This window comes from Saccopteryx leptura, chromosome 1 (genome assembly GCF_036850995.1).
Source record: "Saccopteryx leptura isolate mSacLep1 chromosome 1, mSacLep1_pri_phased_curated, whole genome shotgun sequence".
Classification (NCBI taxonomy): domain Eukaryota; kingdom Metazoa; phylum Chordata; class Mammalia; order Chiroptera; family Emballonuridae; genus Saccopteryx; species Saccopteryx leptura.
In genome coordinates this window covers 56,075,632-56,091,108 of record NC_089503.1, presented here as the reverse complement: position 1 = coordinate 56,091,108, position 15,477 = coordinate 56,075,632, and the positions used below count along the sequence as shown (strand labels likewise).

The window sequence follows — 15,477 nt, the reverse complement described above, 5'->3', positions numbered from 1 at the left end:
TTAAAAGCTGGCTACCCACACAGCCAGTTCGTCCTTATTTCTTGTCAGTCCATTTTAAGATAAATGATGTGCTGCCAAGAGATGGGATCTAAATGAAATTATTTGGGGGATAGACTGTTCCGCTTATGGGGCAGCCTCAGACTCTGGCTCTCAGGGGAATTGGCTATTTAAACTGGTGGCCTCCACTGACCAGACCAACACAAACATGACTGGGAACAGAGCAGTGTTTTTATGGTCTTTAGTCCCTGGAGACATTTTTTCACTGGGAAAGAGCACTGCATTGAGCAATTGCCTAAGGTCTCTCACAGCAGCAGCTGCCTGGGTCCACCTCTATGAGTTAACTCAGTTTCCCAAGTTTCCAAAGTGCATCCTCCTGGAAGCTCTTCCTAATCAATGGGAGCCAGAAGGCAAGCACTCTCCCAGGACCCTGGTTGGTGTGAACAAGGAATAAACAATGGCAACACCCCACTTTAGTTTGTCACTTTCTAGAATGCAATCACATTTTCCTGGAACAACCTTAAAAACTATGGCTTTTCTCTTGGTCTTTCTCCTTTAGTGCATGAGATCAGTCATTTTAATCCCATCTGAATTCCGTTAGAATCGGCCTCCCCCCTCCACTACACTCACCCTTTTCCCATCCCCCCAACCTTAGGTACTGGTATAAGAGAGAGAGAAGAAGAAAGAAGTAGCCCAGTTTTTAAGCTTCAAGCTCCTAGGCTAATGTGACTCAACGTGTGTTTTATTTTATTTTTTTTAAATTCTGTGTGGCTTGCCCTGGCCGGTTGGCTCAGCGGTAGAGCGTCGGCCTGGCGTGCGGGGGACCCGGGTTCGATTCCCGGCCAGGGCACATAGGAGAAGCGTCCATTTGCTTCACCACCCCCCTCCTTCCTCTCTGTCTCTCTCTTCCCCTCCCGCAGCCAAGGCTCCATTGGAGCAAAGATGGCCCAGGCGCTGGGGATGGCTCCTTGGCCTCTGCCCCAGGCGGTAGAGTGGCTCTGGTCGGGGCAGAGCATCGCCCCCTGGTGGGCAGAGCGTCGCCCCTGGTGGGCGTGCTGGGTGGATCCCGGTCGGGCGCATGCGGGAGTCTGACTGTCTCTCCCCATTTCCAGCTTCAGAAAAAAAAAAAAAAATTCTGTGTGGCTTGCTTATCATTTCTATCCCTTTAATATCCCTGTCAGGCAGAAATTTTTACTACCCATTTCCTCCATGAGAATAATAATAATGAACACTTATTGACTTCATACTATGTGCTTAACACTGTCCTGTCATACATGGATGATTGTATACAATTCACACAGGAACCCTGAGGGGTAGATACTGTTATCATCCCTAATAAATAGATGAGGATGACATGCCTTACAGAGAGTGAATTGACACCACGAATCACAGAACTGTTTGTTCTTTCTATTGAATTGAGAGACCACGGATATCTCCTGGGGCGGACATTCCCCAATCTCTGAGAGCAGGTTGGTCTTTGGGAAGAGTCCTAAATAGCAGATTCAGGGGTCAGGAGTTCAAGTTGGTACCATGTTTGGGAAAACAACAGGTGGGCCCTGAAGAGAGGGGTCCTTGGAAGGTTTCAGCCTTGAAGGCCCTTTAGAATTGTTCATGGCTTTTTAATGCTCAGCGCACATCATATTTAGAATGGGGTGGGATTTAAGATTATCTGATTTAATTGCCATTTTTATAGACTTAATTCATAGAGATTCGGTGAACTAGACAAGGTCACCCAACTAGCAGCAGAACAGAAAACAATAGCTCAGAGCTCCCAAATCCCATATCAGGACTCTGTGTCCCCCTAATGCGGGTTATTAAATATTATCCTTTTTAGGTTACTTTTTAAAAAGCCTTAACTACACACACACACACACACACACACACACACACACACACACACACACAATATATCAAAACACAATCATTTTAAGATGTTCTTGATATGAAAATAATTTAGCTTTTTTCTTTGGTGATTATTTTAGTAAAACACAAAAACCAAAATTTATCATTTAAAAATTTTTAAATGTACAATTCAGTGGGATAAAGTATATTCACATTGTTGCACAGCCATCACCACTTTTTATTTCTAGAACTTTTTCATCATTCAAACTGAAATTCTGTATCCTTAAACAATGACTCATCCTCCCCTATCCTCAGCCCCTGGTAATCACTATTCTACTTTCTATCTCTATGAATTTCCCAACTTTAAGTTCCTTACATAAGTGGATTCATAAAACATTTGTCTTTTTGTGTTTTGCCTATTTTGGTTAGCGTAATGTTCTCCGGGTTCATTCATGTTGTATAATGTATCAGAGTTTTGTTCATTTTCATGGATAAATAATATTCCATATATATATTATTTATATATATATGGAATATATATTATATATATATACACACACACACACACACACACACACACACATACACACACCACATTTTGTTTATCATTCATTTGTTGATTAACACTTGTGTCATGTCTACTTTTTTGACTATGTGAATAGTACTTCTATGAATATTGGCACAGAGGTCTTTAGATGACTTCAAAAATAAAAACTTAAGGCATAGGGAATGGTAAAAAAGACAGAAATAGAATATGAATAAGTTGGACTGTGGTGGAATACAGTGAAGAATTTAGGAGAAAGACAAACTTTATTAAATTATCAATTTGACTATGCTCTTAAGCAAATGGAAGTAAGTACGAGGGTGCAACTGAGATACAATAAGGCAAAATAAGGGTAAGCACATGGAGATTGTAGGAAGAGACACGGGGTTCAACCTCATAAAATGAGGCCCCTGACTTTATTATTTGGAATGAGGCTCAACACCTGAATCTTCAGATTTATATCATGGGTATACTTTTGCTTCTTCTTCTTCTTCTTCTTCTTCTTCTTCTTCTTCTTCTTCTTCTTCTCCTTTTTTTTTTCTTTTTTGGCAGGGAAAATCAGAGAGAGGGACAGACAGACAGGAAGGGAGAGAGATGAAAAGCATCAATTCTTCATTGCGGCACCTTAGTTGTTCATTGATTGCTTTCTCTATGTGACTGAATGAGGGAGCTACAGTAGAGCGAGTGATCCCTTGCTCAAGCCAGCAACCATGGGCTCAAGCCAACAACCATGGGATCATGTCTATGATCCCATGCTCAAGCCAGCGACCCCACGCTTAAGCTGGTAAGCCCGTGCTCAGGACTGATGAGCCCCCACACAAGCCGGTGACCTCGGGGTTTCAAACCTGGGTCCTCTGCATCCCAATCAGCCACTCTATCCACTGCGCCACTGTCTGGTCAGGCTAAAGGAAGTCACCTCTTTCTTCCATTCTCTCTTTCCCTCAAAGAAAAGGGAGAATGGATTGATTCTGCATTGATTAGCTGCTCGACTTTGGAGGCTACTTTCCTGCTTTGAGCAGGGAATCACAATTGGATGCTCTGAGGTTCCCTCCTTTTAAGTAAGAGGCTACAGGTTGGAGTATCCCCCATGGTTTATCCACCCAAGTCTCCAACCCAAGATTTGCTCAGTGAAGCTACTGAGGGAAAACATAGGCCCAGTGATTGTAATCAAATTTCAGTTTCTCAGCAGATCCTGAAAAAAGATGTGTTAGCATCTTTACAGTTGTACAAATGATACCTGTCAAGATCCCTGCACTGGTGGGAAAGACTAGGGAACATCTCATAGCTTCATATTTGAGTTTACAGAATTCTATATAAAAGCAACAGGCTTAACACTTAGCAAAATTTAAAATAAAATTTTATTTTATTTTATAGCTAAGTTAAAACTCAGACATTTGAAATGTTTGATAGGTATAGAATACACTAAAAAAAAGGGACACATGATTGAGAAGGTATAGGAGATAAATAGACAAAAGTATAAATATTATTCTCCCTTAGTCCGGAAAGAAGCAGGATGTAGAATACGAAAGGTGGTTGTAAAACATGAAGAGTAATCCGATTTGTTGCCCACAACAAGGGCAGGTTTACCTCTCATAAAGCACACAGCAGAGAGAAACACCGAAGATTTGCACAGGCCAAGGAAATAAACGGCAGATGTCAAACAGGAAGCGATGTAACATGAAAATTAAGTAACTGTATTTAATCATCTACTGTATTTTCAAATCTTGGCACATCACCCACAAATTATATTACTTAGTAAAATTATCTTGCCCTGACCAGGGGTTGGCGCAGTGGATAGAACGTCATATTGGGACGTGGAGGACCTAAGTTCAAAACCCTGAGGTTGCCGGCTTGATCGTGGGCTCATCAGGCTTGAATACAGGCTCACCAGCTTGAGCATGGGGTCGTTGGCTTGAATGTGGAATCGTAGTCGCTCAAACCATGGTTGCGACCTTGTCTTGAGACCAAGGTCACTGGCTTGAGCAAGGGGTCACTTGCTCTGCTGGAGCCCCCCAGTCCAGGCACATATGAGAAAACAATCAATGAACAACTAAGGTGCTACAGGAAAGAATTGATGCTTCTCATCTCTCTCTCTTCCTGTCTGTCTGTCCCTATCTGTCCCTCTCTCTGTCTCTGTCACAAAAACAAAAACAAATAAAATAAAATAAAATAAAATTACCTTGTTAATGTAAGCCTCATTTCTCTCACTTGTAATAGGGGACAAAAATGAGACCTACCACATAAAGTTTTGTGAAGACCAAATAAAACTTGTAAAGCACTGACTATAGTGCCTAGAACATTGTAAACCTTGAAGATATGTTCACTGGCATTATTATTTAGAGCTTAGGTAAATTTCTAGGTAATGCATAGTAAACCAACAGTTGATTTGTCCTAAGACCTGGTTTACATAAATTACCAGTTTCATTTCCTTATTTTAAAAGTTATACATGAACAAGACCTTCATACTAAAGAGATTTAGAAAGTAAGAACAAAAATAAGTTGCTAGTAATTTGAGCACATTTTCTTCAAGGCATAGGTTGCTTTCAAGTTAGTTTCAATCATGTATCTTTGTTGTTTTTCTTAATATTTAAGCATGTTTCATCTTATAGCAGACTCTTTAAAGGTCACATAATATTCCTTTAATATACATTGTTCCACATAATATTCCATTAAGTAAATGAACCATACTTGAGTATACTATTCCTTACTTTTATATAGAATGTCATTGGGATTTCTAATATATGATTACTATAAATAGTTGTGTAACTAATGTATTTTTTGAAAAACTTATTTTATGCATTTAGAGATATTTGTTAGAACACATTTTCAAAAGTGAGATTTTAGCATTAAAGCTCATAACTTTAAAAAATTCTTGCTACATACTTCCAATTACACCATCAGCTGTGATGCTCAAGGATGTATGTTTTTTTTTTTATAATTTTATTTTTTTAATGGGGTGACATCAATAAATCAGGGTACATATATTCAAAGAAAACATGTCCAGGTTATCTTGTCATTCAATTATGTTGCATACCAATCACTCAAAGTCAGATTGTTCTCTGTCACCTTCTATCTAGTTTTCTTTGTGCCCCTCTCCCTCCCCCTTTCTCTCTCCCTCTTCCCCCACCCCCCGTAACCAACACACTCTTATCAATATCTCTAAGAATGTATGTTTTAATACAACCTCTTTTTCCATTGTAAATTTTTATTAATGAAAACTGCTAATTTGATAAGCAAACATGCTGCCTTGGATTATTTGTCATATAGGGTACTTTTCCCCTTGTTTCAAAGCCAATAGTATTTTTGCCATTCTTCTTTATGTGTTTTTAAATACATATTGTCAAATTAGTGGATTATCTAATTTAAACATTTTATATAATAAAGATTTCAAAAAATAAATAATATTTTGACCTACAGAAGGAAATCATTACATCTCCCAAACTTACACTGGAGCTGAGGAAGAATTTAGAGATCAAACCAGAGAAAAACATTGATATGCTTATAAGCAGCTAAAATTAACAGCATTAGTAAGTCATTGTATTAAGATATTAAGGAGAAGGGAGAGTGGAGTGGTAAGGTTAACCTGCCTTACACAGCCTGAAGGTCCTTGTCACAGCTGATCTTGAACATAGCCAGAGCCCGAGTCCTGATCTGTTTGGTTCTGGCACCGTAGATGATGGGATTGATCACAGGAGGCAGAAGTAGATAGATGTCACCCATGAGAACATGCACAATGGGATCAAGGCTACTTCCAAAGCGGTGAACCACCGAGAGGCCAATGAGAGGCACATAGAAGGCCAATACCACACTGATGTGTGACACACAGTTTCCAAAAGCCTTGGCCCGCTCTGACTTGGAAGGCAGTTGTAGAACTGCTCGTATAATCAGAAAATAGGACAAAGAGATGAACAGGACATCCATGCCCATAATTAGCAGAATAGCAGTAAGACCATAAACCACATTGGGCAAGGTGTCTGTGTAGGCCAACTTCATCACATCCTGGTGTAAACAATAGGAGTGTGAAAGCACATTAGAGTGGCAGAAAGCCAATCGCTTGATGAGCAGAGGCAGTGGGATAAAAAAGAGGGATCCGCGGACAATGGCCACCATGCCAATCTGGGCTGTTACTGTATTGTTGAGCACTGCCGCATGGCGCAATGGGTGGCAGATGGCTATATAACGGTCAAAGGCCATGGCCAGTAGGATGGTGGACTCAATGGCTGAAAGGGTGTGGATAAAGAACATCTGGGCAATGCAGGCATCAAAGGTTATCTCTTGGGAATCAAACCAGAAAAGGGCGAGGATCTTGGGCATGGTGGACGTGGACAAGGCGAGGTCAATGGCTGCCAGCATGCAGAGAAAGAGGTACATGGGAGTGTGCAGGCTACGCTCCATCTTTATGATAAAAACCACAATGCAGTTTCCAAACACTGCCATGGCATACATTGAAAACAGGGGGAAGCCGATCCAGAAATGAGCTTCTTCTAGTCCCGGGATACCAATAAGCACAAAGGTAGTGTGTGTGAAGTTGCAGGAACTCATAGCTGGCACGGAGAAGGGGACACTGGAGAAGGTCAGGTCACGCTGGCAGCCTGGTAGGACATGGAGCACAATCAGAGAGGCTAGCCCTAGAAACCTGGGGGCTGAATGCACCTCAGCTCTCCTTCTCTTATACTCTCCCTCTTCCAAGCCATTTAGGCTCTCTCATAAGCTATAAAGCCCTTTTCTAAAAGGGAAAGTGATAGCTCAAATTCATTTACTGATCACTACTCAAAGTTAATTTACATTTCTAAAAGGGAACCTGAGAAGAGCAACATTTGTCCTAGAATGTATCCTTCTCAAGTTCCCTTAGACTCCCTCTCCTGAACCATACCTTCATTGTCTGGATCCTGGGTGGTTCTTTTCTCAAGATAGCTGTTAAGAGATACTGTATAGGGAACCCCTTTCAGTTAGGGCTGTGTATTCCTTCCTCTCGCCTCCTCCCCTTCCCTCCTCTCCTTTCTCCTCTAGTTCCTTCTCCTATCGTCTTCTCTTTTCTTCTTTTCTCTCCTTTCCTCCCCTCTCCTTTCTCTTTTTTCAATTATTCATTCATTCCATAAGCATAGACTTATATGACTTACTATCTACAAGGTTATTTGCTAGATGCTGTTGACACAGAGGTAGAAGACATCTTTTGCCCTTCAGATATCCTGCCTAGGGTGGAAGACAAACAAGTAATCAAATTATTAGAGTCTTGGAATAAGTGTCAGTATAAGGTGTGAATTTAATGCATAGGAAGGGGAGACACATGCCCAGAAGGAACCTTCCTGAAAAAAATGATCCTTCTGTTCAGTCTTGAAACAGAAGAGAAGGGGAATGAAGAGTATATTAAGCCATTGAGGATAGGGAGAGTTTTTTTGTTTGTTGTTTGTTATTTTTTGCCTGAAACTTTGGACCATTATTTGGTTTCTCTAGTTACCTATCCCTGAAGACCTAATGTCTTCTTCTCGTGTTGTCTGGCTTTCTGCCTAAAGTGACCCCTGGTTGGACCCACTTTCTGATTCTCTTTGGTCCAAATGTGGCTATTGTATTCATACTCACTTGCCTTATTGGACAGTCAGCTAATGCTCTGAGACATTTCTCCTTGGCCCATGAAGCTGTAAGTGGCACACAAGAGCTCCCCCTGACCCACCATGAAAATTTGTGGGGTCTTCATGGTCCCTTGGGATGGCAAGTTTTGGCCTTCTCCCCCCAGGTGAGGGTGTACTCACTTGAAAATGGTGCAGTCCTACTGAGAGGGAGCAGCTGGTGCTGGCTTGCCTTTCATGGCACAGGCTTATTTATAATGCTGCCCAGGAGGCCCATGGGAACAGGCTGAGGGCACATAGACTGAGGCTTGAGTGGTGTGGCAAATAGGAGAAAATATGTCCATGTCCTTTTTTGTGTCACTCTCACAGGTTTCCCACTGTTTCTGTCTGGGGGGTGAAGAAGTCACGAAGGCATCACTGCCTCTGCCATCCCTCCCACACTTCCAAATACAGAGCTCTCAGCAGTCTGTCTCTACTCTTCCAGGTAATTCAAATTCCATAGTCAGCCACAGTCAGAGCTCTTCCTCGTTAGTCACTTTGCCAAACAAAACAGCCAATACGCATTTAATAGTTATGTCCTGGGGTTCTAGGAGTTCATATCTTCTTTAAAAAGCAAGGTGGGCACAAAAAAGTGCAGTTCCATCATTCAAAATAAGGGCTTACACTTCTTCAGCTTCTCCTTTCCCATCTTCTCTTTCAGTTGATGAAACAGACCTGGACGTATGAAAGTCACTCTTCATTGCACCTGTGTTACACATAAAAAGTAGGTAAGAACTCTTTGGTTAGGTCATAAAGTTAACCAGTGATAATATCAGTTGAAGAACCAGTGTTTCTGATTCTATTTATTCACATTCAACAAATGTTTATCAAGAGCTTACAATGTAAAAAGAATAGATTTTCTTCACCACTCACCCCAAAAAACTCCCATCCCATGAAGTATACATTGTAGTGAGAGGGACAGACAATAAATAGTGTTAATATGAAAAACCACATAGAACATTAAGTGGTCTTAAGGAGAAAAAAAAATAAAGGGACGATGGGAACAAATAGATATCAAGGGAGCAGTTGAAATTTTATTTATTTATTTATTTATTTACAGTTGAAATTTTAAATGAAGTTGCCAGAGAAGGCCTCATATAATAGAGACATTTGTGGAGAAGTCTGAAGGGAGTGAGAAACATATCTTTGGAGATATTTGAGAAAGGCCATTCTTGGAAAAATACATATTGATCCAATTGAGAAGCTAAAAATGTATTTATTAAATGAATGATACTTATGATAATTTTTAATAGTAGGTTCATCCCCATTTTCCACAAGTCTTTGACCTGTTTATTCACTATTAATTCACAGAAACTGGGACTCAGTTTTTGAAGTTAACAGTTGCCTGGGGTTACTGGGAAGTAGAGTAATTATGAAGAGGAAAATACTTCAATTCTTTGTACAGAAAGTTTGGGGTATTTAGAAAAGGCTATTCAGAAAAATCAGTGCTTAAAAGACTTCTATGTTTTGTGTGAGTCAAGATGAAGTATTACCAGTTTTGTAGACTAGCATCTGTGAAAGCATTGCAGCAGAATGAACTTATAATATCTCTTTCTTTGTTCTTGCCTTATGTTCTTAGAGACATTCACTGAGAACCTATTTTGTGCATAGTGGAAGCTAAAACATAACATGAACAAAACTCCTCTTAAAGAGTATAATCAAACAAGGGAGAAAGACTAGCACTGTTTCTAAGAAGTCTAATATCTATTGAAATATACAATGATGAAAACAAAAATGGTTCTTAGAGTGCAAGAGGGCCTTGATACATATTAATTCTGGCTATCATGATAATTATAATAATATGTGATGATTGACATTGATTAATTCTGGCTATCATGATGATTATAATAATATGTGATGACTGAGTTGTAATTTTGGTCACTGAGTTTTAGGAAATTGTATGAGATCAGTTTTTTTACATTGCTATTTGAACAATTTTCTCATTCATTCTAACTTCTTCATTGCTACCCTTACATTATTTCATTAATTCAAACAATATACTGACTATTCATTTGCATTCTTCCTGTTAGTCTTTTTCCTTCTCTTTCTGGTTTGGTCATCAGAAGAAAAACATAAAGTTTGGTTGAAATTATCTGTGCTGAGCCAGGCAGGAGAGAACTCCTTCAAAATATTTTTTTCCATTCTTCTATTTCTTCCTATTACATGAAAAATACTGTATTAGCTACATGTCAGAGGAGTGAGAGACAAATAAATACTCTTATTTGCAGAGTGCACAAGAATAAGATGTTTCTAAGTGGTAAGACTAACATAGTGTGGGGTGACAGATATTAAGTGTGTGCATACAAGAATGTATCTCTGAGGGTTTAAGAATTATTAGTTCCAAGAAATCTTAAAAGTGTAGATAAAAATATAACTGTGTAAAGTTTTGATAAATAGGAGTTCACAAAAATGGAAGGCAGGAAAGAATGTTTTTGATATAGATAAAAACACAAACAGAGACTGAGTGAAGTAACAAAATACAAGAAAAAGGATATGCTAGAACCTTACATGGAAAGCTAAAGGAATCAGCAGTGGCCAGGACATGACACTCATGCATTCTGTGGGAGGAACAAGAAAGTTTGATTTCAGTGGCTAGCATTCAGAGCCAGGCATTTTCTAATATCTTGTGAATAAGTTAACAAATCATTCTCCATCTCTTCTAACTTAACTCCAACAAAATTCCTTTCCTCTTCAGTACCTTATTTTCTACCATTGGCTCTACTCTACAACGCTCAAGTTTTATTTCTACTCAATGACGAAATCTTCCCATTCTTTTCTATGGAACACACATCCAATTCAACGAAGACATATTGACCATATTTGTAATTGGCTATTGTGCTTAGCTAGTGAGGGCAGAAATAAATTCTGTTTCTCCCTTCATTTTCTGCCATATATTTTATGACAAAAAGTGTTCTTTGGATAGTATGTTTTTGATAATATCCATACATCTCCATTAGTATCTTTCTCCAATGACCCACAGAAAGTTCTCCAACTGATGTCAACAATGACTTTGTAAATACCAAATCTGAAAGTTTATTTTCAGATGTTTTCCTCTCCTTCATTTCAAATGTCTTCCATGTTGCTCATCTCCTCTTTGAAACTTTCTTCTTCATTACCTTCAATGATAGTTATTCTGTGGATTCCCTGGTCTCTGTTTACCAAACGATATTTTTGTTCTTTGTTTTTAAATTTTGGTGTTGTATAATATGTTTTTTTTCTCCAAGAAGAGAAGTCCTCTTCGTTTCTTCCTAACGAAGATACTATACTCTCTTGAGGATATCTTGGTTATTATCATAACATTAAATATCATTTATATCCAGATGACTTGCAAATTTGAAATCTAATTCTGGCCTCTTCTGAGTTTTATATTTCAAAAGTTGATAGAATATTTAAAATTGTGGCAAGGTTTCAAACTTGAAGGCAGTAACAAACTGTGCAACTAGAGTGAAGAGATCATATCAACAATTTAGGAAAATAAGTGGCAGTAGCTTAGTGAACAAATGAAAGCTCTTGGTGCCAGGGAATAAAAGGTGAATGGAGTTTTATCTCCCTACAAGGGACATCTTCATCCATAATCCTTCAAATAACTCAACCTCAATACCAGTGAAACCCAGTGTGCTTCTTTCCCCATTCCAACCTTGCTCTCTCTCCCATGCATTTTGTAGTAAATGACATCAAACTAGCATTACCTTATTCACACACAGACATATACATCCACTCTTCTCCCACTTGCTCATGCTCTACATACAAATATTAATTAAATTCTTATTGATTTTACTTTTAAATGTCAAAAACTAGAGCATTAGGTAGTCTCCATGTAAAGATTAAGTAATAGCAATATGGTTGGTAAATGATACTTGAAGCTGTATTTGATTGCATGTTCATATCAAAGAATAAAGGAAGACAATGGCTAGTATTAAGAGAAGACACTAAAATTCTCCTAAACTACTCTTTTGTGCTGCCATCACTATCAAATCTGTTTAATCTATCTTTTCCAGTTCCTGCAGAAATTTCATTTTCTCTTGTGAGAAATTAGCTTTAGTCTTTCAACTCATTTTCCTGTCCACTTAGCTCACAATGATTCTCTTCTTCTGTTGCACTGTTATGACCTGTATTTTGTGTTTGTATCTTTATCTGCTGAATTAAACCATATGTCATTATCACTATTGTCCAAGCCATTGTCAATGTGTGTGACTGACTTGAGTTCAGATCATTGTGCACACACCAACTAGTTTTGAGACTTTGTAAAGCAATACTAATAAAAAATATTAAGCATAACAATAGCTACCATTTATTGACACTTGTTTCATGAATATTACTGTGCTAAGCACTTGATAAGTATATTCTTTTAATTCTTAGTACAATATTAGGTGGCAAGTATTATTAAATTCACTTTAAATTCTCTTTTCTGATAAAAAGACAGTATCAGAGAGATTTTGAAACATATTCACGGTCACATACAGCTAGTGAATTTCAGAGCTGGGATTCTAAATCCAATTCTTAATTCCAAGGCTCATGCTCTTAAGGGCTGTTGTCATCCTCAAGTCATATAAGTTTTTTTTTTTGATTCAATTTCCTCATCTGTATTGTAGAATATGCCTAATACAGTGCCTGGAATGTAGTAGGTGTTCAAATTGGCATTTAAAATTTTTTATTAAGATATATTAGGCTTAGAAATTAGGTTTTAAGCCTCTGACAACCTCTTTAGTTTTCTCAAGCATGAAATCACTAACCACCATAAATATATTAGCACAATGATTCAGTTATTTGACTGACAAACAACCAGCTATCCAATCTACACCAGGCAGAACAAGATACAGATTTCCTGAGAATAAATAATTCTACAAATTTTAATAACCACCTCAGGCCACCACCTCACTATTTAATCTACTTCTTAAAATGTGAAGCAATTCTTCCCCGTGGGAAAGAAATCTCAGCTCATCCAGAGTCAAGTGTTTTCTCTGAACAAAGCAGTTTTACTTACAGAGCCCATACAGCAGTCTTTCTGTCCCTTGCAGGCTGATTTAGGAGGCTAAGGAAGTGTAAGATTCCAGTGGAGGTTAGAGCTGATGAGGAGATTTGTTCCAGCCTGGTTGGGGACCAATTCCTGGTGGTAGTATAAATCATGTGTCTCCAGTGTCTGCAGGTTCCCAGAAGAGTTTTGCCTCAGATAGTCTTTTTTTATCTGTTCCATTATGCAATTACTTACTGTGGATATGTGCTTTATAGGCTGATGTCATTTTTTTTTGTCCTTGTGCCCTTTTATGGAAGGGATTTTCTGTGAAAACAGTTTTCATATATAATTCATACACAATGGTATTCACCCATTTAAAGTACAATTCAGTAGGCTTTTGTAAATGCAGAGTTGTGCAACAACCATCATGGCAGTCTCATTTTAGAGAATTTTTTTCACCCCATCGAGAAACCTCATGCTCATTCACAATCACTCTGAAGAGGATTTTTAAAAATGAAATTTTGTACTGAATTGCTATAAGGCATCTCCATTTGTAAATGTAAATCAGACTTTACGCCATGACTCCTTAGTATCTATTGTTGTTCACAGAAGTCCTGTTTCATTAGCCTACCTGTGCTCCTTAGCATCACCTCTTCACAAGTAGAAGAAATATAATTAATTTATCCATACATGTGTCTAGTAAATATTTTATGAGTGTTCTATATTCCAAACATTATATGTGCTGAAGATTTTAAAAAGTAACACAACAGAGTTTTTACTGTTCAGGGTCTTCCAGTTTCATGTAGAAAACAAATAGGTTGACCAATAATTATCAGTGTTGTTAACCAATGATGCAGTGATCTTAGAGCTATGAACCAAGTGCTTGATAAATATAGTAGGTAAAAATCTCAGCACATATGTTAGGTGTGCAGAAATAAAATTTGATTTACTTTTTCATAATTTAACCTATTTTCTATTTCGAAATCCCAGCTTGTTAGCTGAAGAAAAACTAATCAGAATAGTTTGGGGTTTTCCTACTTGTGCTCAAATTTTGAGGATCTTACATTATATCACAGGATTTGTATAAGTGGGTAATGGATCTGGCCAGTCATATTACCTGATGTGAGGCGAAGTCCTCTTTCTTCTTTAGTGAATATTTTCCACAGATTGATATAGTTTTATGGTCCCTTTGAATCCTCAGATATTCTCATCATTTCTGGATCACTTTCGAATATCTAAGTATTGGAATCATCCTTAATTTCTTTCTCCAACACCAGTGGTTTTCAACTGATGCTCTGTGGAGAAGCCCACCAGAAAATTTGTGATGGTCTATGATAAAGGTAACCACCCCAATGTTGTATGAAGATTATAGACTCAATGATCTTAGTTGAATTCACTTATACTCAGGGTGATTTCTGCCTTAGCGGTCCCTGAAATAATTATCTTGTTTTTATTGGTCCCCAAGTGTAAAAAGGTTGAAAACCACTGTCCTATACTCTAAATACAAACCTACAAATCCTGCCAATATCTGTGAGAATATAACCAGAATGTAACCACTCATCACCTGAAAATGCTTCTCTTATTCAAGACACAGGTATCTTTCACTTGGATAATTTTAGCAGTTTCCTAACCTTTCTTCTGCTTCCATTCTTACCTCTCCCTACCACCCAGTTTGTTTCAGCATAGAAAATGTGTTGGCCTGGAATATTTTATTCTTTATAACATAACAAAAACAATAACAGCAGATAGTATTTTATTATGTCCAAAATACATGTCAAATATTTGTGGTAAGCAAAATAATGAGCTATGAAGATGTTCCCATCCTACTGCCTGGAACCTGTAAGTATGTTACTTTTACATGATAGAAGGAACTTTGCAAATGATATTAAAGTTGAAGACCTTGCGATGGTGAGATCACCCTGGATATCTGGGTCGGTCTAATCTAAAACATGAGTCCTTGAAAGTGGAGAACTAGAAAGATGGCAGCATGAGAACTTGATCCACTATTGGTGGCACTGAGGCTGACAGGAGGACAGCATGAGCCAAGGCATGTGGGGAATCTCTAAAGGGAGAAAACACAAGGATCTTGATTCTCTCCCAGACCCTATAGAAAGAAACAGCGCTGTTGATGCCTTGATTTTAGCTCAGACTTCTGACCTACACAACTGGAATATAACAAATATAGTAAAAGACTCCATTATTACTTGATTTATGCTATTACCAAAGATTAAAATGTTTAAGTAGTTCCTTAGGTCTCTCAGTTAATACAACTTGTATACAAAGCTTGGGCTATATGGAGACAGTTTGGGATTTTAAAACCTATTCCTTAGAGAATCTTTACACAATAATTCTATACAAATTCCAGTTCAACTCATTTTAACCCTACAGTGCACAGCATGCTATGTACCAGACAGGATGTTAACATTGTCAGTTGTGTAAGCTTATATTTGGCATAAGAAAGTTTGTTCTGTCGTGTCTTCTTCAGTGAACTCCTCAAGACCTTTGAAAACATTTTCTCTACCAGACTGGGCGAA

The 15,477-nt window shown here is 38.3% G+C and overlaps 1 protein-coding gene across 2 annotated transcripts; it reads right to left on the bottom strand.

The window, feature by feature from the left end:
* Positions 1 to 5,808: 5,808 nt before the first annotated feature.
* Positions 5,809 to 13,113, bottom strand: LOC136388859 (olfactory receptor 51E2). Of its 2 annotated transcripts, XM_066360668.1 has the most exons (4): positions 12,974 to 13,113; positions 10,498 to 10,547; positions 8,134 to 8,695; positions 5,809 to 6,975 (listed from the first exon to the last, which is right to left on the bottom strand). In XM_066360668.1, the coding sequence occupies exon 4, from the start codon at positions 6,923 to 6,925 to the stop codon at positions 5,972 to 5,974; it is 954 nt and encodes a 317-aa protein (XP_066216765.1). In that variant the 5' UTR covers positions 6,926 to 6,975; positions 8,134 to 8,695; positions 10,498 to 10,547; positions 12,974 to 13,113; the 3' UTR covers positions 5,809 to 5,971. The 2 variants fall into 2 exon arrangements, with proteins under 2 accessions (XP_066216765.1, XP_066216766.1); XM_066360669.1 differs by lacking the exon at positions 10,498 to 10,547 and having other exon boundaries at positions 12,974 to 13,110.
* Between the last annotated feature and the right edge of the window lie 2,364 nt (positions 13,114 to 15,477).

Bases quoted from the DNA above. Each gene is read 5' to 3' on its own strand.
- LOC136388859 (XM_066360668.1), bottom strand. From the start codon at position 6,925: ATGAGTTCCTGCAACTTCACACACACTACCTTTGTGCTTATTGGTATC.